This window comes from Cupressus sempervirens, chromosome 9 (genome assembly GCF_028749045.1).
Source record: "Cupressus sempervirens isolate cs-2001-9-10 chromosome 9, ASM2874904v1, whole genome shotgun sequence".
In the NCBI taxonomy this organism is placed as follows: Eukaryota; Viridiplantae; Streptophyta; class Pinopsida; order Cupressales; family Cupressaceae; genus Cupressus; species Cupressus sempervirens.
The window spans coordinates 441,925,053-441,952,072 of NC_143126.1; the positions used below are offsets into that span (position 1 = coordinate 441,925,053).

General features: G+C 39.6%; 1 protein-coding gene across 6 annotated transcripts in view; it reads right to left on the minus strand.

Moving 5' to 3' along the window:
- Window positions 1–213: 213 nt before the first annotated feature.
- Window positions 214–27,020, minus strand: part of LOC149539203 (auxin response factor 6-like) — a 111,715-nt gene continuing 84,908 nt past the window's right edge. For 2 of the 6 annotated variants that reach the window (XM_089800528.1, XM_089800530.1), the window contains exons 6-15: window positions 26,801–26,885; window positions 25,238–25,328; window positions 24,939–25,103; window positions 24,729–24,851; window positions 8,791–8,866; window positions 6,968–7,121; window positions 1,507–2,502; window positions 1,247–1,395; window positions 969–1,159; window positions 214–766 (exon numbers count right to left, since the gene is read on the minus strand). In XM_089800528.1, coding sequence (XP_089656654.1) covers window positions 568–766; window positions 969–1,159; window positions 1,247–1,395; window positions 1,507–2,502; window positions 6,968–7,121; window positions 8,791–8,866; window positions 24,729–24,851; window positions 24,939–25,103; window positions 25,238–25,328; window positions 26,801–26,885 — 2,229 coding nt within the window. In that variant the 3' untranslated portion in view covers window positions 214–567. Of the gene's footprint in view, window positions 767–968; window positions 1,160–1,246; window positions 2,503–6,967; window positions 7,122–8,790; window positions 8,867–24,728; window positions 24,867–24,938; window positions 25,104–25,237; window positions 25,329–26,800; window positions 26,886–27,020 lie in introns of all 6 variants that reach the window. The other 4 variants (XM_089800527.1, XM_089800529.1, XM_089800526.1 and 1 more) reach the window with 3 other exon arrangements.

Consider the following 27,020-nt stretch of genomic DNA (forward strand, 5'->3'; position numbering starts at 1 on the left):
TTTTCAAAATGCACAATACAAATACTTCTCTTGGATATGGCTTCATTGGGTTTTTTCAAAATGCACAAAACCAATATAATTCTCTCGGATACAGCATAATCAATCATTTGAATATCGCATATCTAAGATAATTTCCAAAATGGTTTCAGTATACACACTGGTAAAAGATAAATTTCTAATGGGCAAAAATTGAAACCAGAGACATTAGAGGAATTTGTATTGTGCATAAAAGGTTGATGTTAATTAAATATGCCGTAATTGTACCCACACAATAAAGTAATCCTCAAATGAACAAATAAGAACAAGGGGAGGGGGGGAACAAGAAGATACAATGAGTTAATTTTAAGTTTCAATGGGAGTTCTTATAAGTCGAGTTATTGACTTCAATCAGAGGGCAGACTCAGATGCCACCTAATTTTATCGTTCTCATGGTTTTTACAAGCATATTATGCAACACAAATTAGAGTTTGTAATCAAAGAGTATTTTTTCATTGCACTAAATACACCATTTAGTGTTCAGCTCCCATTTCAGGACAAAACAGTGTCTATAATACAATTAAACCATTCTCAATAGTCTAGTGGCCCAGCAGATGTCATAATAGAACTGATATTACGAGATGCTTTCCTAATGCCACAATCCTCTGAGCTACTGCTTGTTGTCTGTTGACTAGGCAAGATGCTCAACAACTCCATACCTTCCTGACTCATCTGCTGTACTTCTATAGGAGAGAGAATCTTAATGGAACGAACATTGTTGACGAATTCCCTAGGAAAAACACATCCATTACCACTGGTTAGAAAGTCTTATCCAACTCTTCTTTAAGTTAGGATAATAACATAAAGATCATTTTTCAAAACAACCTATCATGAACAGGTATGATAAGTAAAATGCCTAGGAAATAATAAGTATAAGATGTTTCTATCAGCTCTAATCTGTAACTAGTAGTAAACAGGGTCATGAAACATACTCCCAAGGGTCATCTCCAAGGAGAAGTATATCCTTCTCCTTGTCAACAAATACAAGCTGCCAGCCTGATCTCTGGGGATCCTCCAGCTGGCCTTCTAGACCAAACATATGATCTAGCTCAGCACGCAGCTCGGGATAGCCTCTGAAGCGTGTTACATCTACTGACCTCCCAACGGACCCTAATTTGTACACCTTGACGAACCAAAACATGTTTCATTAATTAGCTAGCAAATATGAAGATGTAACCATGTAAAGAGAAACGGACAAAAAAATGCTCACCTTAGTAAAGGTTCTTGTAGGATGGTTCATCTTTGAAGCATTTGATGTGCTCTGTGAAAACCCACTTTCATCCATACCTCCACAAGCATTTGTGTTTGAATTCGCTGGGAAACCAGACACAGGACCACAAGGAGGCACACTGAGCAAATCTGTAACAGAAAAAGAACTGGCTACATAAGAGCCATTGCCAATATTTCTAGAGCCTGCATCAGACATTGCTAAGGTTGGATTTTCTATATTAACACCAAAGAGAAGATTACTCTGAGAGTCGGAGTGAACTCCTTCCTGTTCCGTAGGACAATCTCTTAGTGGATACTGGGGCATAGATAAAGTCTGTGCTGTAACATTAACTGGAAATCCAGGTTCTGTATGAGTCAAAACATGATGATTACCAGGCGGAAGAGGAGCTTCAACCTGACCAGATGGAAGACAATGTGTTCGATTGTTAGATATCTTCTTTGGAGAGAACCATGAGGCAGCAACCTGATCTGAAGCAATAGAAGACCATGTTAAATTTTCTACAGGTTGCTGTCCTATACTGTGTGTTGATCTAGGCAAACTCAAGTATGGAGAAGCTCCTTCTGTGGTCAACGAATCTAGAACACTTTGAAAAGGAGATGCATTGCAAGAAGTTTTAGATGAAACAATGTTGGTGCTTGTATTCGTGAAAACTGGTCGTGAAGATACAGAGCAAATATCACTCATTGGTGACTGAGACTGGGATGATGGGATCTGTGACAAGGAACTAACATTTGTGACTTGAAATATATGTTGTTGGTTTTGTTGATGCTGATGTGATAACTGCTGTGGCTCATTGATGGAGTTATGGAGCTTTTGCTGCACAAGTTGATTCTGCAATGGTTGCCGCTGAAATTGCTGTTGCAGGAGATGATTTGGTGATTGCTGCTCTAGGTTGAGCACTTGCACTTGCTGCTGAAGTAAATGCTGTTGCTGCTGCTGCTGCTCTACAATATTCTTCTGTAATTGCATTTGTGATCTGCTTTGAAGTTGCTCAGAATGTACAGGTTGCTGTGATTGAAATTTCAACTGTTTAGACTGATCAAGGCTTCCTGTCTCCTGCAAGATCGCTCCTGGCAGCCCTGAGAAAATGTTGGATGGGATGCCTGGTAAAGATGATTCATATCGCTGCTGCATTTGCATCCAAGGATCCATGCCTATTGTTTGAAAATTCAGAGTTTCCCCAGTATCACCCCTCTCTGAGATGAATGGCCTCCTAAAGCTACAATCATCATTACCTGCCAGAAAATAAATTAGCATGAAAAAGCAACCATGACGAAAATACTTCTGCATTCCACTGGACATACAGAGATATATTTAAACAATCAAGACAACATTAAACAAAATTTAAAAATCACCAACACTTTTGTCAAAAATTCAACACAACCTGCATAGATCAAACTGAAATCACAGCATGAGAACTTCAGGAATTGCAATTTCCCAACAGACAAGAATCATTATATTACGAAGGCACAATGAACATCCAGAATAATTAATTTTTATAGAAACCCAAAACAAAATCCTACACCACAGTTCCCATCATAACAAGAATCTTGAATGACCAATGTACACCATCTGAATTTTAAAGTTGCTAGTGCAAGATACCAATAGTTTGTCAAATTATTTGTTATTTATTGTCAATCATGAAATTTTGGGTTTTGATCACCAAGAAATATGAGTATGGAGAGGGGCAAACCATTTTCAAATCAAGGTAGAGTGATAATCCAAAATGAATTACAAGGACGGATAAAAATTTCCATTCTAGGGTGTGGCATTCAACAGCTACAGAATACCTGACATGCACTCAAATTTCAAAAAATCTTATACCTTATGAACTCTCATAGACGAAAATTGCATTACTCTCACCCATCCTATACTGTGTGACAATTTTCAGGATTTCTTTACAGATTTATGCTGCGTAAACCTGCAATGTTTTTTTATTATCATCTTCTTTCAAGATCCAATAATGTGTTTTGTGTGCTCTCCAAACACCCTCATAATTTCTCATTGTTAGAATGAGTCAGAAATGGCTCCAATGGAATCATCTGCTCGTTCAGGGCTCATAATGGCTGTTTTACTTGTGTCTGTGTGCTTTGCTATTGTTTTATTTAGGCAGGAGATGTCCAGAGGCATCAAAACATGACATGACATTTCCACCAAGTTTGTGTCTGAAATGTACATGTATCCAGAAAAGTGTACCCTACTGTTCCATAAACTCCAAAATATTCCTTAGCTAAGAAACAGACTAGAGAGATAGACACCATGAAAGGAGAACCAAGATCCTGTGAAAAACCCCTGGGAGTTAAAACTCCAGAAATTGTGAGCTATTATGATTTATAGCTTATCTTCGGTCCATAGGCCTTCTCGAGAGCTTGCAAACTCTCTCCCAACACCACATGCAACTCTCAAATACTGTTTCTCAGCCCTCTTATAAATAACAATTACAGATATGGGGAATCTAAAAAACAATCTTACTACAGCTTCTCAAAACTCAAGTTACAAGACTCTATTCAAAGTTCAAACCGATCATTAGAAATTTGACAGAAACAAACATAATCATAGGTGCCCGAGCCTTCTGGAAATTAAAATGACTGCCACGGAAGTGAAGGAAGCTGAGAGAATTGAAATCTGGAACACCAAAAGACACATTCTTCTGCTTGTACTAAAATCGCCAGTTCTGTCAAACTCCAATCATCGAGTATGAGTACTGAAAAATTCACCATAGCCAAGAAAGGACATCCTTCACTGTTTTCTATCAACCGAAGTACATACACTGATGTCCAACTCCACCCTGCACATACTCCAGCATCAAAGAAACTATCTACTGTCCAGAATCATGTCAAAGAGTTAAAAACCCAATTCTGGAGCACCGACCCATAGCATACAGAACAAGATTTGGCATTTAGTCCAAAACATTGAATTCCCAATGGCAAGTTGACTCCTCCCGGAAAGCTAGTAGTTTCTAATTTATGATTTTGGTTATTTTTTTCCCCTTTTTATCCTGATGTAGTTTGGGAGTCATTTTATAGGATATTTTATGAGAGCTATAATTTCTACTATCCTAGTATTTATAACAAGCAATTTAAGCATTCCAAATCAACTTACAAACAATAATGTGGGCCTTGATGTGCTGAAGATGTTGCTACAATCATTTGGACCTAAGAGTTGTTGGAATAGTTATGCAGCCAAAAATAGTTCTCCATATCAAACAACCATACTCATTCCTGATGGCCTCGGATTCTTTCTTCATAATGGGTGGCTTGGCTTTCTTAAATTCTCCAAACAGTTTCCAAAAATTCTACAATTTCTTCTCAAGTTACAAAAAGGATCTCAAAAATAAAATGATACGTGTTAGTTAATATTGGTCTAATAACTCTTTCCATGCCAAAGATATGTATTATTATATTATTTCCTGAATGTATGTCAGATTCCACTCCCATGAACAATTTTTACAAGCAGATGCTCTAAATTTCTGGTGCATACCTTGTGTCTTCCTATGCTCCAACACATACCAGAAATGGGCCAATACAGGCATAGAGAAACTGTGGACATGCCTGGAGAGAACCCCCGAGTTTCAAGAGACAGAAATTCAGAATATATCAAATATAACAAATCCATTAATCAATCCAAACTACATTTGATCTCCCACACAAGAAAAATTAGAAATAGAGACGAAATCTTGAACACCAGGTGCATAGAAAAATAGAAGTTATCATTCAGTTAAAATCTTAAGTATTTTGTGCTAAGAAAAGAAAAATTATGAAATTTACTTTTCATTTCCTTTGACCAACATTGTGAGAGATGTCCTGGTGCACCATGTGGAGTGGGGTAAATTCTTTTTGCAGGGACAATGAGCCAGCAGTTTCCAAAACATTTAGGAGATGTTTCATGTCATCCCATTTGTTTCTGGAGGGTCACATAACACTTCCAGACATCCCCATATCACCAAGACATGTATAAGACATGTGGCCCAAAAACTCCTACAACATTTCTGGGACAGTTCCTTTCCTAAAAATTCTAAATGGGACATGCCAAGGGCATCAGGGGACGATTTCCTGGCATTCTCATAAATCTGTAATATAAGAAAAGGATGGGACATATACCCCACCTCTAAACACGTGTTTCCATGATCTGCTGGCATTTACAGACTAGACTAATGATCAGTAGCATCAAGTAGCATTATACAAATGCTGTGTCCAAAAAAGGCAAAATGTGAAAGTGTGAAGTGCCACTAAACATGAATGGATAAATAAAGAACTAAAGACTACTTAAAGTTATCATGAAAGTGCCCCATGTAGCAGCTCAACTTAGGAGGTCGTGTGAATCATCACTCTGCAGCACCTAGTCAGGCCTATAGAAATAGGTTATATTACATCTGCTCCCACACAGACCAACAGAAGACATCCACAAAGTCTCATCTAGCAGATACATGTCATGCAGTTGGAAGAAAATCTCTTATGAACATTCCATTTTTGAGGATCTGCTCCCTCCCAGAACATGTATGCTACACCAGGATGTCTGCAGGTTTTAGGAGTAAAACCAGTTTTATATAGCCTCTTCTGCATGTGCAAGAGATCATAACTAATTTAGCATGCAATTTGAAAATTACTTTCTTATCTCAGGAGAAAACTTCACAATATGCTTCCAAAAATTGAGATTGCACCAGTTCAACTGATTTCTCAAAATTATTTGCTCTAACATGCAGGAGGATGCCACTGATACTCTTTTTGTTGGCTCAAACCAAGTCAAACTAACTTCTGAGTCTTCTGACTTTTCCTCATTTTCAAAAGTAGCTTGACCCACACGTAACTGCAAACAACACACATTACAAAATTTTGTTTTGAAAGTTACCTGTATATCATCATATTTATTATTTATTAAGTGGAATGAGAATTTAGAAAACAAATACTATATTAACTTAGATGTCACAATTGACACCAACAAAATCAATATTTAAAACACCAACACATCAACTCCAGCAATGCCAAAAAATGTCAAGGGTGCTCCTGCCTATTATGACATGCATTTATGGTAAAAATTATTAAAGATCCTTGAAGTATCTTTGTCCCAATGGGGTTACATTAATGTGAGACAATCGTCTGTGATTAATGCTATCTTCATGTCAATAATTGAGGCCATTTCCTTCTCATAACCCTGATACATTGAGCAGAACGACCTAGGGAAAGCAAAAAATATGATACGCAAAGGGTTTAGTGGTCATGTATCAGTATTTTATCCATGAAAATTAGAACTTCATTTTAGGATAATTTGTCAAACTGTTGAAAAGTATCACAAATTGATCCAGCAAATGAGAAGTATACGAGCCAACCGAGAACACTCACATAATGGATGTGAGCAAAGGAGAAATATAAAAATAATAAAATTCGCAGTAATTGTTAAAGAACTTGAAAGAATGAATGAAAATTTTTAATGACATCCACAGACCATGCAGTCTATGGAACCCAAGATTCAAAAGAATGCAATGAACCCAAAAGAACCAATCAATTGATAAACAAAATTACTCAATTGGTTTAAAACATGCTATAAAACTCCTTGCCCTTTGTCAAGTCCTCTGTTGTGTTTATATATAATCGCCTACATTCTTTCTATTAGCCAATAAAATTATAGAGTATGAGAACTCATGCAGAAAAAGGCACTCAAAGAATACAATCAATGGACTTGAATTCATCAAAGATTTTGTACCATAAAGAGGTGTGATTCCCTGTAATTGTGACCAAGATCTTTTTAGTCCTAGAGGATATGGAGGTGGATACATGAGAAATGTGGTCAAAGGTTCAATCTCCCAAAGAGATACCCGGGGCTGCCTTTCACCAGCTGTAGATTCATCCCAACCAACCTGCATAGCCAAATTTTTAAACAAAATTAGATTCATGTATTGCCTGGACTTAACATGCATTCATAACACATAGAACCGACATGTGGCAGTAAAAAACAGACAGAATAGAGCACCATGGATGAGTATCATTAAAAAATGTTTCAAAGGAAGTCATCTGAATGTTGAAGAGAGGAACTGCTCATATAATCCTATGCAATATAATTTGTGCATAGTGTGAATCAATGAAAGATGTGTGAATCTTATCAGGATAGGCTAAGATACAAAATACACTGTGATATATATAATATTCTATTCAAAAAAGAACAAAAACAGTATGTAAAGAGAGCCAACCAGAAATGGGTACTTTTTAAATCATACTGCACAGATATTACTATTATATAAAAGGGACAGTTTGGGAAGCACATGAGTGCCCCAGAGGTAGAAATTGTGACAGGTAAAACCAAATTAGAAAACATGAAAATAATAACAAAGGAAATTACTTTTAGAAGGCTGGAAAATGGTTATTTCTAGTCAAACATGCATAGTCTTGGTATCCAAATGCATGAAAGGAAGGTGTCTTCCAGACCAAGTAAGGTTTAATTAATATTAAAACATAATATCAAGCTTATCCTTGACCCTCTTCCACACTGGAGATACAACATATAGCATCTTAACGAACTATAAGACATGCAGATTGAAGGGTTATGGAATAACTGTATATATTTTGAACCAGCATTTTGGATCAACTACATGTTCCATAATCAAGATAGTAGCAAGAGGAGACATTTATACGGCTTTATGGCATAGTGATTGGATTGATAGCTTTTTCTGGATTCTTCTGTTCTGTGAGTATAAAGATTATGATGACTGGTTGGGATTGTAATTTTATTTATACCAATATAAATATTTCAGCTCTACCAGGCCCTAATTAAAGGATAAAGAAACTTAACCAATGAAATATAATAATTGAAAAACAGGATCAGTTCAATATTTAAAAGTATTTAAGAATCTTTTCCTTTAGAAAGAATATTTGTTCTTTAAAATTCTGAAATAACAATGTGCGATTTTTTAACACCAAATATAAAATATCCATACTCCGACTGTTTCAATTTAGCATGTAACATTTGGAATTGATTTTCCACCAAAGGACCTTTAGCTTTTATTGTTACACAGTAGAAGAAATCTCCCTAGAACTTGGCATCACTGGTTTGCATTTTAAAAGAAAAACAAAGAATACTACCCATCCAATCCTCTTTGTAGATGAACAATGACACTTGTAAGCAACACCACATACACCATTTGTAAAGAATATGTCTTAATTTTCAGGATATTGGATATGAATTTCTAGAATTTATAAATAAACTTTAAATTTGTAGCACGTTAGGATGACCGGCTTGCAAGTTTCCATGAACTTTCATGTTTCAATACAAAAGAAAATCTTAGATATAGCACTGTGAAATGGCCACAAAAATTTGAAAATGACACTACTTTTTTCTGTAATATATGTTAAAAAGCTTTGGTGAACCAAACTTAATTTGTACCATAAGAATATAGCACACCGAATAAATTAATAATTCATGGAATGAAGCAATGTTATAACATTTACCACTTGGAACTCCAAACATGCATGTCAAATTGCACTAATTCCATGGCTTTCGCACAACCAATTTAAGTTTGTCCATATGCTCACCTTAAGTGAACGCCACTGCGAATTTAGCCAGCGAATAGGATCCAAGTCACCAAGCCCAGTTATTGTACCCATGTACCTGTTTCAAGAATTGAGAGTTCACTAAAAGTTAATGATATACATCTCTATCTAAAATCACTGAAAGATATCAGTCTGGGGCTAATTTTTTTTTTCACTGAGAACTAATTTAATTGATTAATACGTTATATGTGTTTGAAAGGCTAAATTAGTTGTGCATGAATTTTTTATTTATTTTTTAAAAAGACACTGTTCACTGATTTGATATTCCTATTGTTAGGTTCTCACTTTGAAAAATGTAGTAAATATTATGTACTTATTTTTCAACTTTATGCTTATTATTAAGTATTAGCTATTACTAGGTGATATTCATGGCTTTCCCAACTGTTATCACACCTAGGGCTGCAGGCGAAAGAAGTTGTGTCTGCTATGGTTTCTAAGGCTTCTTGTGTTCATTTTACTGCAATTCAAGGCCACATGTAGACTGCAATGCCTCCTATGGCAAGATCCTCTTGGGTGGAAGGAGTTTTGTTCTTGGCGATGATTGCAGGTCTCTCTACTCACACGGTATTGAAGGATGGAAGGCCAAACACAGGATTTCTTCTCACCATTCAAGACCCAATAGACCTATGGTGTCCAACTATGATGACACTCCCTCCAATTCATGCAGATCTTCATACAGTCATCCTCCAATGGGCTCTCTGCTGGTTGGTGGCAAGGATAGTAGTGTGGCATGTGCTGAGTTTGGGCATCACTCACATCTGTGTGAGGGTAACTTCCACCATACTGGAAACGAAGAGGGAAAAGTGTATGAAAGAATGTAGCAAGATGAACTCAAGAATTTTGAATAGGGTGATTCTTCTTTTGCCCTTGTTCGTAACCCAGGTTTTCAGGGTCACTCCAGCAGCCAGATGGGGGTCGCCTTTGAGACCAAGAATGGAGTCAAAGCTGTTGGCCCAAACACAAGTCAATATGCTAAGAGGGGGGTGAATCAGTATACTCTACTAGTTCCAATTTTTCGGCTTCTATCACACTTCACATCAGTCTATAGGTTTGTGCTTGCTACAACTTAACCGGTCAAGATTGAGTAAAAACAAAGAACATGAACATAGCAACACATAACACAGTATTTATCTTGTGCAAACCCAGCTAGGGTAAAAACCATAGTGTCTGAGTCGATCCTCACAACGCTTGCACTCTCCTAAAGTGTGTCCCACTAAGAGTTTATCTCTATTAAAAGATTACAAAACAACTATTAGGTGTCACCCTATTATGAGATTTTGATGAGCCCTGATAAAGTCTTACCCTATTAGGAGAAGCCTAGTTAAAGGACTCCTAAACACAAGTTAATGTGTCACCCAGTTTGGGGATTTGATACAAAGAACCTGCCATGGTCCACCCTCAACGAGATTTACTGTTGTAGAGATGAGTAAACAACTAGAGAATGATCTAATAAAATAGCTACTACACTTAGCTTGGAAAGAGATCCTTTTTCAGCTCTTCTAGCTAGACTAGGACTATGCTCTGCCTTCTCTTGGATCTGCAAATTTAGACACGATCGCTTATGCACTTGGCTCTTCTCGCTCTTGCACACAATCACACTTGTGTTGCTCTAGCTTACTGGCTTCTCCTTAGCACATTTGCTAATTCCTTAGCTATTACTTCGCTCTATCACTTTCTTCACACTTTGAGATTACACTTAGCTCGGCTCTCTTGGCTCTCTGGCTAATCAATCAGCAATCTAACCTTTTCTCTTTCGACTTTGCTTCCCTTTTATAGTCTCTTTTTACTTGGCTTTGAAACTCTAGTCTACAAATTCAAATTTTGGATTCTCAAGCCTACTTCTAGCTCAACTTCTCATTGCAATAGTGTAGTGCTCTTGTCAAATGTGGTGTGTTCGTACAAGTCTCAAGTGTCTTGTGTCCTTGATGACTTATCTTGTTGGATATTTGAATTCTTTCAACTATCCCTCGATATGTCAACCCCATAACTATTAATTTCAACAATAAGTACACCTCTACCCACTTTGTAACATTGGCAGTCACGGGTGTCTTGCTTCATGCTTTCCTTACTGACTCGTCCAAACCATCATGTATGGTCACCGCTCGATCTGGCTTTCTTTTTGCTTGTCATCCTTCTGCATATTCTAGCTTCACTTAACATGCTTCCATCTAGGTTGATCTCCTCTTTCATCACCTTTGTTGGGCTTGTACTTCATCTTTCTTTGATCACCCTTGTGAACTAGAGTCGCACATACAAGATCAAGGTGCCTTGTTGGTTGTTGCTTCCTACCAGTCTTGGTTCCTTACTTGTGCCTTGACATCAATGACACCATCTTCATAACTGAGTTCACTAGTGATTTTACCAGTCAATCTTCAAGGTTTGAGACAAATATGCCAACAATCTCCCCCTTTTGCATTAACGGCAACACTTAGACATTTTCATCATTTTGGTGCCTTGCCTTCTCTCTCTCTCTTCTTCTTTCAACATCTCCCCCAAAGATGATGCTTCCACATACTTTGACCATTCTTGGTTCTTTGTGGAATTACTTAAGACTTCACTCCTTTTGGTGTTTGTCTTCTGCAATTAACTTCTCTTTGCACTTTCTCTTCTCAGCTTCTTTTGTTTGGCTCCCCTATAGTTTCTCTTTTTCTCTTCTTTTGCTCTGTGTTCCCCCTTTGTTTCTCTTCTTCTCTTCTTCTGCTACTTTCAGTTTCTTCCCTTTGACAACAATGCCAAAGGCGATCATCTCTTAACCTCTATAAATAATCCCATTATAAAGTAGTCCCTTGTTCTCATCAATATGCCATTAGATTGCTCCACTTCTTAATCATGGATCGATGTCTTCCTATCTATTCTTAGTTCAGGCTTGATATGGGTAAGACCTCTAACTTCTCTCTCAAATACTTGAAAGTATCCTTTTGAAGAGGCTTTGTGAAGATATCAGCCAATTGCTCCTTGGTTGGTCTGTATTCCAACCTTAACTTTTTTGATTGCACTTGCTCTCTCAGAAGATGGCACTTGATTGATATGTGCTCTGTCTTCAAGTGCATTGTCAACCGACTGGATGGTCCCGGCAATGTTTCTGTAGCCGACGGAATGATTGTCATCGATGTTTTGTATTTTGTAGCCGATGGGTAAATAGTTTGTAGCGGACATAATGTTTGTGGCCGACGGACTCCTCCGGGAAGGTTCGGTGGATAGTATTTATATCGCGTCTGGGATCATTGTAAATCATCAATCGTCTACTATTACCGATATTGTGGAGCATAATGTATGTCTGGCATATGCGAATATAATTCTGCTATTCTGTTCCATTGTCTGCATGTGTTGATTTATTTACCAGTACGGTAAACATTTGGTGTCGTTGCCTTATGAACCTGGAAGGTGGGAGGAATGAAGATTAATGCCAAATCAGCTTAACAAGGATCGGAATAAGGTCAAGGGAAAAGATGGAATACGTACTACGCAAGAGAATTTAATTCTGGCACAGCAAGCTGAACACCGATAGAGATTTCAGAAGATTGCCGACGAAAACCGAAGCGCTGAAGAATTGTTGAAGGAGACTCGGCAGCAGGTGGGATTGGTGGAAGAAGCACGGGAGGAGTTCTGGAATTTGTGTTCACCGAGGGAAGAAAATTCAGACGAAAGAGCATCAACTCGCACAGCTCGCAGTGTCGAGGGAGCACGAGCGTGGAGTGACCTCTTCATCCGGGATAGACTTCCGCGGGAAACAACTTTAAAAGATCCTTTTTTTTCACCAAGGTTCGCAGTTGTCGACACCTCCGGTGTGGGAGAGCAGTCCGCCGGTGTGGGAGACCAGTCCGCCAATGTGGGAGTATAGACTATCGGTGTGGGAGTGCAGACCGCCAATTTGGGAGTGAAGAGCGCTAGTGTTGCAAGACCAAGCAACGCCTGTTTACAGAAACCAATTGTGATGGCGGGACCAAAAGAGAAACTGCGGAAGTTCAATGGCGATGGTATGGCCGATCCCATTCGACATTGTAAGACATGTGAGACGATATGGCGGGCAAATGGAATCACAGATGCCAACAAATGGGTCAGGCAATTTCCGGCAACCCTACGGGGTGTGGCGATTGATTGGTTTTCGGATACGGATCCACAAAAGCTAAATAGCTAGGATAACATTTAAAAGGAGTTCCTGGCGGAATTTAAACTCTTGCGAGATGATAATGAAATCGTAGCAGAGATTTTCAATACCAAACAGGAGAAGCACGAAACTGTCCACGTCTACGCCAGGAGATTAAAAGACTTAATAAACAAAATGGAAAGCAGGTTGGCGGACGGATTGCAGAAAAGATGGTTCGTGAACGGCCTACGATCAAAATTGCGGAGGAAAATGAAAATTGTGCCACCGTCGTCATATGTGGACGTGTATAACAGAGCACTGGACCTTGAAAGTGAGCAGAAAACAAAGAAGAAGAAAACTAGGTCCTCTAATTTTGATGACGACGAGCCTGCCGGAGATGATAGCAACGACGACGAAGGTAGCAGCAAGAAGGTTCGTACCCTACAAAAGGATATGGTAAGCATGATGAAGGAGTTTAAAAACATGCAGAAGGAGCCAAAAGGCAATGAACTGTGGTGCACGGAGTGTAAGACCGACGGTCATACTAAAGGATCGTGTCCAAATAACCAATTTTGTGACATTTGTCAGATCATAAGCCATTCCACAAAAGAGTGCCCCTTTAACATGAAGACGAGGATCTCCGCAGGTGTTTCTTACACAAGAGGCTTCCCCGTCGGACAGTAGCGGAAATACAAATAGTGCAGGTGCCACATCCGAAGGATACAGGAATAATAGAAGAGGGCAGAATAACAACAATACAAATAATAACAATAATAATGGGAGCCGAAGTCAAACTCAGTATGATGCAAACAGACGATCGATTGTTCAATGCCGAGCATGTAATTTGTGGGGTCATTTTGTGCAAGATTGTACAGCGGAAAACACACCGAAGTTATTATGTAGATGGTGCGGACTCGGCGATCACGAAGATTCCAAGTGTCCAAAGTCTGGATTAAACTTGATCACTGTCGGCACGGATGTAGAGGAGGTTCTGGCAATTACATGGAGGCAAGCGGAGGAAAAGAGAAAATTGGGAGAAGCGCAGCGGAAATTGCAAAGGCATCGTCGGCGGAGACATCTCAGTTGAAGGACATCACCGGCATCTTGGCAAGGAACTTCGCAGAACAAAACATTGTACGACAAATCTTACAAACGGAGATACCGGTCAAGATAAGTGACCTCACAATGCCCCAATTACGGACAGCCATTCTGAATCATACACCGTTTTCGAAAGCAACGGAGAACACAAGAAGGGGCAATAGGGAAGTGATGACAACAGACCCAATGCTGCTAGCACTCACCTCCAGACGGCATCTGGCGGTCGTCGAGATGGGGATTTTGGAAAATGTTCTGACAGAGACAATTGTCGACGGAGGGTCCAGCGTGAATGTGTTGCCGGAGGATACTTGGATGAAGTTGGGAAAGCCGACGCTGTGGCCAACTACATTCTAGTTGCTAACGGCAGACCAGCACGGAATCAAACCGTTGGGAATCTTGAAAGCGCAACCGGTAACCATTGGTACGCAACCATTTTTATTGGATTTCGTAGTCATTCCATTGAAAAGAAAAGGATATGATGCTATTCTCGGACAGACTTGGTTGGTGCAAGCAAAAGTAAAACATGATTGGAAACGAAATACCCTATCAATGGAGGGCGGAGGCAAAAGATTCATAATTGACCTGCACACAAATGGTCGGCGAGGAGGCAGCATCGTCAGATTCAAAAAGTGACGACGAAAGTGATGATGAAGGAAAGAAGAGAATGGAACCAGATGAAGGAGTATTGAGACTTAACGGAGGATCGAACGATGACGACTTGGACTCGGTGAATGGCCTTTACCACTGGCAGATAGAAGACTACAAATTGTTTCCGAGTTGTAATATGCTAAGGGTCGACGAAGCTGAGAAAAAAGAGGAAGATGAGTGTCTGAAGGAATACAGAGCAGCGGAAGAAGGAAAGGCGGTTACATCTGAAGTTGAGGGGAAGAACATACAGTCCAAACCCAGAAAAAAGAAAGATCCCACCATTCGGTACACAATGAACGGACCGCACAAGAGGAAAAGAACACATCGCATCATAAAATTGGTTGAAGGGTGCCGACAGCAAGGAAATAAGTTAGATGCGCGATGACCGCAAGCACAGTGGGCGAAGGAGGTAACACAGAAGAGACATAAGGCGTGGCATGACAAACTCAGTAGGTTTCAGCCCGGGCAATTGGTACTCAAGTACGACGGACGGGATGAAATGAAACAGGAAAGGTTTAAGGCAAGATGGGTTGGGCCATATCAGACCCGAGAGGCCGGCAACAATCGGGAGATAAAATTGGAGACATTGGACGAGCAAGAGGTGCCTCCGGTAGTCAACGGATTTAAATTGCAAATATATGGTACCAGGAAGACTCTGTCGCTGTCACAGAATGGCCAGCTGACTCCGTCGTCGTTGCAGAATGGTGACGCCTAGAGGCAAAATTGAGGTGCTGTCTTTCTATTTTATTTTATTTTTGTCAAAAAAAAAATTGAAAAAAAAAAACAAAAACAAAAACAAAAAAATAAACAATTTTTTTTTTTTTAAAATTGAAAAACAAAAAAAAAAAGTGAAAAAGCGCCGGAGGTGCTCCGCGGGCACCTGTCCAGAGGTCCGCGGGAGCCTGTCCGCAAGCACCTGTCCGCGAGAGCCTATCCAAAGGTTCGTGGGAGGTGCTCCGCGGGCACCTGTCTGGAGGTCCGTGGGAGGTGCTCCGCAGGAGCCTGTCTGGAGGTCCTCTGTATTCACGCGCCTTGCAAAGATCTCTTTCCAGTCTACGGAGGGGTGAATGTTCATGATTTCAGTTGCTGTAAGCTTCCGTGGGAGAAAACGAAATATTAAGCCAGAGGTATTGTCGGGGTTTCGCACAAAGCAAGGCTGCGGAAAACAAAAGCGATGGAAGGAGGAACTTGTAGAGAGTCGGAACAGCAACAGACAAACAGGAGGGTTTGCTAAAAAGAAAAAAAGAAAAAAACGACGACAAAATCAAACTGTTTGGAATGAGTAGCAAATGATGCCACACGAAAGGGGATGCAGCAGTGGTTACCAGAAAGAGTGTAGAATCGGCAGAAAATGACAAAGATGGTGTGCTCCGTGCATTTCTGTGTGGGTTGCGAAATGCTAATTTGGTCTTGGCGGCGAGGGGCGTTGCCCCCTGGACCCCCACAGTCGTTGCAGATATCAATCGTGGGAGTCTGACTAGTTGAGAAGAGTTGAAGTTGTTGCAGGCATGGACTTTCTGTGTACCAGAGGCACTGGGAGTAGGTGTTGGCCGGGAGGCTGTCTTGGTGGATGCGTAGAGAGCTCGGGAGGAGCTAATCATCCAGTTGGAGGTAGTGCAGCGACACTTAGCTCAGTAGACCCTTTCGGGTGGCTATCAAGGTCAGCTTGAGAAAACAGTATTGTGTTAGCAGAGGCTCCAGATGTAACGGGATGAATGTGGAAGTGATGTGACAGAAGGGATAATATATTTTGTTTGTTAATCTGTCTCAGATATTATGTAATTGTCGTTCGGAGACGACTTTTCTTTTTGGGGGGGATGGTGTCAGCCGACTGGATGGTCCTGACAGTGTTTCTGTAGCCAACGGAATGATTGTCGTCAGTGTTTTGTATTTTGTAGCCGACGGGTAAATAGTTTGTAGCAGACAATGTTTGTGGCCGACGGACTCCTCCGAGAAGGTTCGGCGAATAGTATTTATATCTCGTCTGGGATCATTGTGAATCATCAATCATCTACTATTACCAATATTGTGGAGCATAATGTATGTCTGGCATATGCGAATATAATTCTGCTATTCTGTTCCATTGTCTGTATGTGTTGATTTCTTTACCAGTACGGTAAACATGCATCACTAGATTTTTGGATATGTTGATTGCACTAGTGTTATCACAATTAATAACTATTGATAAGTAATTGTTTGATTCAAACAACTTGAGTGCAATTCATTGTTGCAGCAACATATTTTGCTTCATTTGTTCACCGTGATATGCAAATTTGCTTCTTGCTAGCCCATGTAACCAATCTTCCTCCAAGAAAGGATGCACCGCTAGTTGTGCTACTTTTTGTCATTTATGTTTCTTGCCCAGTCAACATCAGTAAAGACACTAAGCTCAAAGTTTCCTTTGCGAGAATAACATAGGGCATAATCTTCAATACCCTTTAGATATCAGAAGATTCTTTAAACAACTACCATGCATGACTCCTTTGGGTTGGCAGAAAAACTAGCTACTATTCCAACTGCCTATGCTATGTTTGGCATGTTGTGCACAACATACAATAGTTTACCAATCATGGATTGGTAAAGTGTCTCAATTACTTCAGGGCTTCCATCCTCCTTTAATAGCTTGCAACTGGTCACCATTGAAGTGCCCACCAGTTTTGCCTCCTCCATGCTAAACGCCTTCAAGCTTTCCTTGACATATTTTGTTTACCCTATGAAGATCCCTACTTTCCGATGGAATACTTTAAGTCTTATAAAGAATTTGATGTATCCGGTCATGGACATTTCAAACTCTATTTTCATAGTTTCAGCAAGCTCATCACTTAGCTTAACATCTCCTCCAAAGATGATGTCATCAAAAAAGATTTTTGCAATCAACAAACTTGCTTCATATATAGATTGCAGTAGTCACATGTTCTTATAAACCCAATCTTTATCAAGTATGAGTGTAATCTTTCATAACATCAACTAGGTGCTCATTTCAATCCATACAGGGCTTTTCTCAATCTATGCACTTGATTTTTGCCTTGTTTGTTCTCAAACCCTTCGGGTTGCTCGATGTACACCTCTAGAACTCCATTCAGTAATGTAGATTTTACGTCCATCTAGTAAACTCTGATGTTCGTGTAGGTTGCCAATGCTAGGCATATTCTAACTCCTATCTAGCCTCCGGTGCAAAGGTTTCTTCATATAAATGCCTTCTTCTTGCGCATTCCTTTGCAAACAAGTATAGCCTTGTTTCTGACTACCTCCTCATTCTCGTTCATCTTGTTTCTAAACACCCACTTTGTACCAATGACATTCTTGTCTTCTGGTCGAGCAACCAAACTCCATGTATCGTTCTTTACCATGAGATCAATCTCCTCCTCCATGGCCTTTTCTCCAATCTTCATCATTTAGAGCTTCCCTTATAGCTTTGGGCTCCATGTGTGAGAATAGACATACAGTCTCTCTTGCCTTTCTCCTAGTCATCACTCTAGTAACTTTATCTCCAATGATCTAGTTGGTTGAGTGGTACCTTCTCACATACTTTCCTAGCATTGATTCCCCTTTAGGTGCTTCTTCTCTTTGTTCTTCAAGTTGAGCATTTCTGCCTCAGCCAGTAAAAATTCTTGTACAGGTTCCACCTCTACCAGCAATCTTTCCACTGTATCATTTAGTGGGATGTATTCAAACTATTTGTACTATTTTGGTTCTTTCTTGCTTTCTTCCTTGTTCTTCTCTGAGAACTCATCTACTCTCACATTGGCAAATTCCACAATCTTTTTTGTCAGGAGGCTCAAAGACCAATATGTGTTGCTTTTGGTAGAGTACCCTAGAAAGATACCTCATCACTTTTAGGCTCAAACTTTCCTTGATATTCATCTCTCTTGATGTAACATTTGATTCTGAATACCTTGAAATAACTCACAAATGGTGGGTGACAAAACCACAATTCATAGGTAATCTTCTTCTTCCCTTCTTCACTTGTACCCCATTCAAGGTGTACACAGTTATGCTCACAACTTCTCTCCAGTAGCTTTGTGCAACATTGTTTTGAATCATTAATGTTCTACCACAATCTGTGATAGTTTTGTTCCTACTTTCAGCAACATCGTTCTGCTGAGGTGTCATGGGAACTGACATTTATCTTTTGATTCCATGCTCCTCATAGTAACTCTCAAACTCTTGCGAGGTGAACCCACCTCCCAGGTCTCATCTCAAGCATTTCAATGCTCTACCCGGTTCTAACTTCTCCTTTAAATAGGCAGTCCACATCATTCTAGAAAAATCATCAATAAATAACATAAAGTAACTATCACCAAATACACTCTTTGTCCTCATAGAACCACACAAGTCAGTATGAACTAGATCTAGATCTTGTTACTTGCTAGATAAACTAGAACTTGTCAACTTTTCTAGTTGTCAATCTTTACACATAACATTGTCTGGTTTGGTAAAGGGGGTAGATCCGTTACACAATTTTTCCATCCTACCTTAATAATGCTTTCAAAATTTACATGTCATAGCCTTCTATGCCACAATCAACTATTGTCATTTTTAGCTACCATGCAACTATTATTAGAAATATTGAGGTAGAAAAGATCACCTCTACTTTGTTCTCCTGTAGCTAAGAGTTTGCCTATCTTGTCAAATATTCTGCAAGACCCTTTGTTAAATTCAAACCTATAACCTTTATCCATCAATTGGGCTACACTCAACAAGTTATATTTCAATCCTTCCACTTGATATACATCTTCACAAGTAGTGGACTCATTCAGGGCTACACTACCCTTACCTATCACTATGCAAGGTGAGTTGTTGTCGACCTTCACCATTCCTCCATCATAGGCCTCGACCTCGTGGAACTTGCTCCTGTCACCAGACGTGATGCGAGCAACCGCCATCTATTATCCAGTTCTTGTGGATACTAGTAATGGTTATCAGTGCTCTCTCCACCCTTTCTTCTGTGATAGCAACAAAGGATACGTCATCCTCGTCTTCATCATCATCACTGGTTGACTCTTCATCTGTCACACCTTTGTTGACAATATAGCATTGCTTCTTCTCCTTCTCTGAACATCTAGTAGCATAGTGTCCTACCTTCTTGCAGTTAAAGTGTTTGAATGGAAGCTTACCTTTGTACTTCCCTTTCCCTTCGACCATTCTTTTTGCAAACAAAGCCTCCAGCTCTTCTTGTTTGGCTTCTTCAGCATACAGACTCTCCAACTCTTTTGTAGCTGGATGTGCTTGCCTTCTCCCTTACTTTTTGCGTTGCAGTCGGTGCAACTGACGCTTTGAATGCAATTTCAACCTTAAGTGGTTGACTGTTGTCGAAGTTGCTAAAATGCAGCAAGCTTGCCTACCAAGGCATCAAGAGATGCCTCCATCTTGTCTACTGTTCTCAGCTCCTGAATGACTAGCACCTTTATGGCAAATTTGGGTTGCAAGGTTCTCAGTCTCTTGCTTACGCACTCATCTTCTTGTAGTACGCCTCCAGACGCTCTAATGGCTACAATCACGTCTTTCACTCACCTGCCATAGGCTTCAATATCTTTTCCTTCCTGCATCCTCATGTCATCGAAGTTTCCTCTTTAGCCTTCGTGACATGCTTATTGCCACCACCACCATAGGTGATTTTGAGCTTCTCCCACATCTCATATGTTGTTTCCAGATCTTCAACATTCTTGTACTCAAAGTAGGATAGGGTGCTTGCTAGAGGATCCATTATGGTTGTGTGCATTTCTTTCTCCTTTACTGGTCCGGACTGAGTTGACTGGCAAGTTCAACTTATTTGACCTCTACATGGGTCCAGTAAGCATCACCAAGAGTTCTCACATGCAAATGCATCTTTTTGCACCATGAATTGTTTTCCTTAAGAAAACTTTGGTGAATCCCTTTTAAACACCTTGATCTTTTCCTCAAGTTGTTAAACTCTTTACTTCAAAGGACCTAGGCTCTAATACCAATTGTTGGTCCAAACACAGGTAAGTATACCAAGAGGGGGGGTGAATTAGTATACTCTACTAGTTTCAACTTTTTGGCTTCTATCACACTTCACACCAATCTATGGGTTTGCACTCACTATAAATTAACCAGTCAGGATTAAGTAAAAACAAAGAATGTGAACATAACAACACATAACACAATATTTATCTTGTAGAAACCCAGCTAAGGTAAAAACCACGGTGTGTGAGTCGATCTTCACAAAGCTTGCACTCTCCTGAAGTGCCCCTAGTCAAGAGCTTATCTTTGTTAAAATTTTACAAAAACACTGTTATGTGCCACCCTATTAAGGGATTTTGATGAGACCTATTAAAGTCTTGCCCTGTTAGGAGGAGCCTGGTTAAAGGGCGATTGAACACAAGATAATGTTTCACCCTGTTAGGGAATTTGATACAAAGAACCTACTAGGGTCCACCTTCAACGGGATTTACTATTGTAGAGATGAGTAAACAACAGGGAATGATCTAATAAAATAGCTACTACACTTAGCTTGGAAATAGATCCTTTTTCAGCTCTTCTGACCAATCTAAAACTATGCCCTACCTTCTCTTGGCTTTGTAACTTCAAACACAATCACTTGTGCACTTGCCTCTACTCGCTATTGCACACGATCACACCTATGCTGCTTTGGCTCACTAGCTTCTTTACAACACATTTGCTAACTCCTTAGCTATGACTCCGCTCTGTCACATTCTTTACACTTTGAGATTACAGTTTGCTTGACTCTCTTAGATCTCTGGCTAATCAATCAACAATCTAAACTTGTCTCTTTTGACTTTGCTTCCTTTTATAGTCTCTTCTTGCTTGGCTTCGAAGCCCTAGTCTGAGAATTAAAATTTTGAATTCTCATGCCTAGTTCTAGCCTGACTTCCCATTGCAGTAGCGCACCACTCTTGTCAGATTCGGTGTGTTCGTACAAGAGTCAAGGGTTTCTTGTGTCCTTGATGACTAGCTCTTGTTGAAAGAATTCAAATTTGAGATTGTTCCTCGATATGTCAACCCCGTCACTATTAAGTGCAACAATGAGTGCACTTCTACCCACTTTGTGACATGGCAATCAAGGTATCCTGCTTCATGCTTTCCTTGCTGACGCAGCTAAACCATCTTGTATGGTCACTGGTCAATCTGGCTTCCTTTATGCCTGGCATCCTTCTACATATTCTCTCTTCACTTAGCATACTTCCATCTAAGTGGATATCCTCTGTCATCTCCTTTGTTGGGCTTGTACTTCATCTTTTGTTGATCACCCTCACACATACAAGATCGATGTGCCTTGCTGGTTGTTGTTTCCTACCGATCTTAATTCCTTCTTGTGCCTCCACAAATGACATCTTCATAACTGAGTTCATCAATCATTCTACTGGTCAGTCTTCGAGGTTTGAGACAGTTATGCCAACAAAAGGCAGTTCTGGAATAGATTGTCAATTTGTCAAGGAGGAGAAGGGCAATGTGGGTTTAGAACAAGGTTTGTATGTGGATGCAGTAATGGGAAAGAAAGGAAATGTTATAAGCACAAAATGTTCTGAACTGCTTGCAGATAAATTATTAGTTTGCCTAGATAAAGAGGTGGAGGCAGAAGTAGCAGTAAATGTAATAAAATTCATGGAGAAAGGTTTGATTGAGAGATTTATGGGTTTTAACCCACCATAAGAAAGCTGCACAGTTGGATCTCTGAGAAGTGGAGACCCATTTTGGATGGAAATGTTCAGATTTATCCAGGTGCGTGATGTTTGTTTGTCATGACATTTGAAAACGAGTTGGATAGGAAAAATATCTTCTATGACTACCTTCCAAACTGGGAGAATATATATAAGCTACTGCTGAAGCTGTGCTATATCCAGCTTTCAATCTCGACACTGAATCTTTCAACAAGATTGCCCTATGGGTAAGACTTCCAAGTTTCCCGCTTCAGTTCTTGTTTGAGTCCTGTCTGGAAGCTATTGGGAATGCTTTGGGTAAATTATTAGTGTGGGTGAGGGATCCTAGATTATATTTCCCCTCTACTTATGCACATATTCTTGTTGAAGTGGATATTATGAATGCCCTCTCAAAAGAGTTATCGTTAAAACTGGCTAATAGTGAGTGGATTCAGCCAGTGGATTACAAAGGCATTCCGTTCAGATGCAGAAGATGCAATCAAACGAAGCATGTGTCTGTGAGCTGCCCAAAGAAGGGAGTGCTTAAACAAGCGACCTGGTGGAAGGATGAATCGTATAAACTCTACTCAATAGAGAAAGAGGAGGACGAAGTATTAGAGGTGGCTTCAAAAGATGCTGAATTGGCATCCAAACAAGTTTTAGCTTCAGATTCCTCAGGAAAATCTGAGGAGGCCATAGGCTTGGAAGAAGAGAAGTGTCTACAGGAAATGAGAAGTGAGGCTGCAAAGGTCACAATTGAGGGTAAGTCTTGTTGTAGGCCCACTGAAAGACAGCCGGACACATTGAAGAAGGTGAACAAGGTTGAGTCTACTGTTCTGGTGGAGGATGTGAGAAAGGATTCAGATGCTGCTGTTTGTGGAAATGAGTGTGTTATTGATAGTGGTGGCCTTGGGAAGTGCAGGAATTATTCCAGACAGAAGTTCTCGGAACCATGAAAGGGAGACAGGGCACTTCACGAAGGAACTCCTGATGTGGCAGGAGGCCAAAAACAATTTAGATGGTAGTTGAAGGGAAAAGAGATAAGGTTAGGGAGGATTCAATTTGATTTTGTGCTCACTCTCAAAAGGTGGAGAGATGGTAGTGCCAGGCTAAAACCCGGTTTTCTTTTAGTTAAAAAATAGCCTTATTACTGATTGAAAAAAAATTACTGTTACTTATTACACCTGTAAAATGGCTATCAAAATTAAGTTCAGTCACAACATGACACTTCTTGCTGCCACTGTACAATGCTTCAAATTTATCAAGTGGTCCTTGGTATGCAACAATGATACACTTAAAATTGATACCAAGGACCACTATTTCATAGCCAAGTTATTCAACTGAAGACAGAAACAGAGTCATGCATTAAGAAGTTAACAGTAGAAAATTATGAAACATGGGGATGCTACCCTCCCCCATTTTTATTCCATTCCAAGGAAGATTAAGGGGATGTCTCCAGGATTCAGAGATGAGGAAGAGATCCCCCGCCAGCCGCCACTGCTGCTGTGACGCTACCAGGATGTCGGGGACACTGCCTGGATGGTGAGACATCCCAAGCGTCCCCAGACCATCCCAAGGACACCTGAGAGAAACTCAAACCTTAAGCGATAAACTGGTGAGAATCTTGTGAAAATGGCATTCATTATAAAAGTTTGTGAGCTTTAGGAGGCCTAATTTGTGCTTGCTAGTGAGTTCCACCCCTCAACCCAGCCATGTATTGCAATAGAGAACACCAAGGGCAATGGCCCCGAACATTGCTGGGGGCTCTACCCCAGACCCCTACAAGGGGCGCTGCCCCTTGACCCCATAGGAGGCTCTGCCCCTTTCATAAGTTAAATACTATGAACTTCACTTACAATCCCAAAGTTACATTTGCAATTCTTATTCTTATTCTTGGTTTGAACTTTGTTCCCAAACTTCTAAAATTCTGCCAATGATTGTTAATGTTCAAATTTCAATGCCATCATTTTGTTGTTTTACTTTTTAATGTTTAGTAGTGTGACTTTACATAGTGGGGCAAAGTTTCATTTGCAATTCTTGTACTTGCGTCTTACACATCTTTTGATAACTAATTTTTCAAGTACCATAAGTATTTCCCCCACCCACCTTCCCCCCATCCCCAAAACCCATCCCCTCATCCCCCACTGGGAATCTCAATGGGACACTAAAATTAGTCATCACATGATTACAATTTCTAAAAGAAATGTGCAACATAAGTTTCTTGAAAATTGAACTTGATATTGAAACGGGTGATTTCAAAAGCATTACAAATGCAAATGATACTTCAGCTTATGTCAGAAATTTAGCACGATTCACCATGTGGATATTGTAGATCTCAACATACTATTCAGTTTTGACAAAAGCAATTGAATTTTTAAAACATGTAATTAGAACAGAAGCATCAATTTTAACTAACATTTACAAGACAAGTCAATTTCTTAGTTACATTAGATGGTTAAATTTACCTCCGAACAGTTGACTCTTCTGTCTCAAAAAGCATCCGAAAGCGCATTCCAATTGAAACTCGGGTGTGATAAACTGCTTTTTCATACTTGGACAATGGTATAACAAACTCAGATGGACTTGCTCTGCAGGACAACAATCTTAAAATATGGTATTAATCATCAAACAGCAAACAAAGCAATTTTATGGATGAATATAATGTACATAGCCACCTTGGATTGTAAAAAATAGTGAACCGACAATTTGTAGAAGCAGCATGAGCTGCAGCAGCTAGTACACCTATATGCATGCTGTCACTGGACAACACTGAAGATGGCATAACTGTATGAGTTCTGTTTGCTCTCCTAATTCCCAATAATAACTGCCCTTTCTCATTTCTGTAATCATAAATAAAACACACCAAATAAGTGCCAACAATTCTCAAGCCATACTACAACCTTGGGTTTTCCCAAAACAATTTGGCATGTGTGAGAATGAATCTTAAACTTCCTTGGAGAAAACAAACTCCAACCTAATAAAAAGCACAGAGTCCCCAGCAACAAGTCTTTTGGCACTGACAAATACACTCCATCCTGTTGTCAACAGATGCCTCTTAGGTTGACCTGCATATCAATAAAATAATTACTAAATTTATGGAAGTTCGATGTTGACTCATATCCAAGGGAGTTCAATTTATGACCAGCTATCCTGATAACAAACACCCCATTTTTTAACCTTATAAAGAACTCAACTATAATGGTAGGCTATTGTTACTTGGCCAGACACATTCTTAGTTGGACAATATCAAAGAATACAAAAATTATAAGTTTGAGTGCTTAGATAACATTAGAAATGCACCTAACTAGTAACACGAATTCCTAGGTTTCCAATATTCCAAAACACCAGCATTAGTAAGTCAACCATAGCACTAAATTAAAGTTGCCCCCAATATATGCATGGAAGTATGACAAATGTTAGGCTTATGATGGTATGTCCAGAAGCCCTCAAAGTGTTTTATTATCCTCGGGAAGAGAAGAAAAAACTAATTTTGATAGTGCAGTGAGAATAAAATTCGAAAGGCTGCTTCTATGAGAACTTTAAATGAACTCTTGGATATCCATGCACTAATAGCTGCCCACAGACTCCTCTCTCTGGTCATCTATGAGTAGCATGCTAAGAGAACACCATCGCATCTCTTGGGTTGTTTGTAGAAGGTTGTTGAAATCCTGCAGCAACCTCTAGCAGACTTACAACAACCTGTTGCATACCTGTAACACCCAATGACATGCCTGAAACAACTTTGCAGATGCCTTTAGCAGCCTCCTAGACACCTGTAGCAGCTTACTGCACCCATGCTTGACGAGAACCTTCTAGATTCAAGTTTCAACCAAAGCAAGTTTTTTAAGGATCAATATGGAGTGAGAGTAGCTATGTAGCATAGAGGCATTTCACTCTATTATTTAAAAAGGAATACACTCATCTTAGCATCTTCTTCCACCTCAAACACTACAAAAGTTTTATAGAATTTTCCAAAATTTTATTTATAAATGTGTATTCTCATTCTATTGACTCAAAAGATTGGCTAACTACACCACACATATAAATTACTCATTCCATAAAGTCTCTTCTTCAACCATTTTTTGAGGAACATTGACAGAATAGTTTTTACAGAGTAACTGTATATTATCACCTTCATCATGACTCATGTCAATGAACTAACCCAATAACCAAATTTCGTAAATTAGCTTTTAAAATTTGAGTCAAGTGCATTAAGGTAGGTTCTAAAGATGTGTGATGCACGCTCCAATTAAGATGTTTTAATAATAAAAGGGCCTTTCTAAGCCACAGCCATATCGGCTTTCAACAATATTGTACAATGCAGGCCAAAAAAACAAAAATCGTGAAGCATAATCTGTAAGAAAACCTCTAGAATTCAAATCATCAGTTGCTTCTATATTCTATTCTTTCAAGTGGAAAAACTAGTTGTAAGATAAAGATACACTGTGAGCTGCCTTCGTTCTGCTTGGATACCTTTTGATTGTCTATAAGCATGGCTTTTAGAGTTTCAGGAGTAGAGCTGTTCAACAAAACATACCCCGATAAATATGCCGAAATTTCCATTCATTATCATGAAGATCTCTTGCAATAAGTTCTTGAACGGGAGGCTGCTGAGTGAAGTCCTGTGCAAAAGACAAGTGCAAACTACATTGAAACACTAATGGCTAGAAAATATTTCAGCACTGTGTGGGAGAATATTCATGGCAAAACAAAAATTTCACAATTCTGATATTATATTGTTATTTTATCCCTAATGA